The following is a 2,083-nucleotide window of genomic DNA, read 5'->3' as shown; positions in this document are numbered from 1 at the left end:
TAATTTTTTGTATTTTTAGTAGAGACGGGATTTCACCATGTTGACCAGGATGGTCTCGATCTCTTGACCTCGTGATCCACCCGCCTCGGCCTCCCAAAGTGCTGGGATTACAGGGTTGAGCCACCGCGCCCGGCCTACAAATTAGCTCTTTAAGAAACTGAATTCTTACTAAAGTGTTGTTTGCTTATAACTTGGAACGGTGATGTTTTTTTTTTCTGAAGCAGACATTGTTATCTGTTCAGCACCCCCTTTTGATACTCACTATGTAAAAAGTCATGTTTCATAACTAAAATCAGGGATTTAATTTCCCAGTCTTTAAAGAGTACATATCTTTCAATTGTAAGAGTAAAGTGTCCATATATTTTCTTCTTTAGATGATGGTTATTTCCTGTATTTTTGTTTGTTTGTTTTTGAGGTGGCAGTGTTACAGCTTCGTGACTGCTCCTGCAGAGCAGGGCTACCCCAGAGGCAGTGTGCTGAAAGTAGCCATTTCCTGTATTTTTCTAATTGGAAAATCTTTTTTTTAGCCTTAATGAGTTTTCAGTGATGTGACCCTTATAAGGATTAGAACATGTTGAACATGCAGCTACATCAAACAGTAAAAAAAAAAATAAACTGGATTCCATAACATAAGGATTTAATTGTATTTAACTTGGGGTCCATGAAGCCTGACCAAACCTTAACCTTCTCTGACCCTTAAGGCACATGAAGATCCCATGTACGACATCATACGAGACAATAAACGACATGAAAAGGATGTAAGGTGAGATCATCCTGATGGTAACAATATCCTCTTAAAGATTTAAAATTATATAAAGTTGGAGAAAACCATTCTAGTGTTAGTGGAATGGTATAGTAAACATGGTGCTTCAATTGTGAAAATTTGTAGAGTGCAGGAGTCATGGCTGAAAAGACCAGTGTTGGGGAATGAGCAGGCCAGCCTCCTCCTCCTTGGATTAGCTTAAAGCTGTAGGCTTGGTCTAGCCCTCTGGCCTCTGCAGGTAATATTGGCAACCCATGTTGTGCTGTCTACTTGTACAGTACAATTGATACTTTCATGTGATTCAGTTTATTTTCTCCAGTGTCTTTCGGGATCTGAGCTTTTGTTAAAAATTATACTTAGGCCAGGCTCAGTGGCTCACACCTGTAAATCCTAATACTTGGGGAGGCCAAGGCCAGCGGACTGCAGAAGTCCAGGAGTTTGAGACCAGTCTGGGCCACATGGCAAAACCCCATCTTTACAAAAAAATATAAACACAAAAATTAGCCAGGTATGGCAGCACACACCTATGGTTCCAGCTACTAGGGAGGATGAGGTGGGAGGATCTGCTTGACCCCAGTAGGTTTAGGCTGCAGTGAGCCATGATTGTACCACTGCACTCCATCCTAGGTGACAGGGCAAGACCCTGTCTCAAAAAAAAAATTAGACATGATTAGAGAGAGGTGGAAAAAATTGGAGGGTTTGTTTTTTCAAATTGGTGGCATCAAATTATAACTGTTAAAGATGTAGATTTAGAAACTGAGCAGTAGGGGAATGGTTTAGTAAGTATGCAGCTATTAGAAATTACAGTTGTAAGGACTGTGGAAACATGCAGAAATATTTCGGACAATGAAAAGAATACAAAATGGCTTGTACACTGGTTACAGTCATGTAAAGTAGGCATTCAAGTGGAGAAAAATAAACAGGTAAAAATAAAAATAAGTACTGTCTTTGTGACGTGGTTATTCATGATCCTCCCATATTGCTTTTGAATGACATATTTAAGAAATTGTTTTAAGTTAAAGCTAAAACTCACTGTTCTTTGATCAATCTTGAATGTTTAGGATTCAGCAGTTAAAACAGTTACTGGAGGATTCTACCTCGGATGAAGATGGGAGCAGCTCTAGTTCCTCTGAAGGTAAAGAGAAACACAAGAAAAAGAAGAGGAAAGAAAAGCATAAGAAAAGGAAGAAGGAAAAGAAAAAGAAGAAAAAACGGAAGCACAAATCTTCCAAGTCAAATGAGAGTTCTGACTCGGAGTGACAAGAACGTGACTTGTTCAACATTCTCTTCTCAAACACTGGCCGAGGAACAGAGGAAGAT

General features: G+C 39.4%; 1 protein-coding gene across 1 annotated transcript in view; it reads left to right on the top strand.

Annotated features, from left to right (window-relative positions):
• Nucleotides 1–2,083, top strand: part of RP9 (RP9 pre-mRNA splicing factor) — a 14,073-nt gene extending 11,990 nt beyond the window's left edge. The window contains exons 4-5 of the mRNA XM_037737971.1: nt 685–763; nt 1,825–2,083. Of these exons, the coding sequence (XP_037593899.1) occupies nt 685–763; nt 1,825–2,023 (278 nt within the window). The 3' untranslated portion in view covers nt 2,024–2,083. The remainder of the gene's footprint in view (nt 1–684; nt 764–1,824) is intronic.

Source organism: Cebus imitator, unplaced genomic scaffold, assembly GCF_001604975.1.
Source record: "Cebus imitator isolate Cc_AM_T3 unplaced genomic scaffold, Cebus_imitator-1.0 Scaffold45, whole genome shotgun sequence".
NCBI classification, from domain to species: domain Eukaryota; kingdom Metazoa; phylum Chordata; class Mammalia; order Primates; family Cebidae; genus Cebus; species Cebus imitator.
The sequence above is the reverse complement of the archived record's forward strand: the minus strand, read 5'-3'. Positions and strand labels throughout refer to the sequence as shown.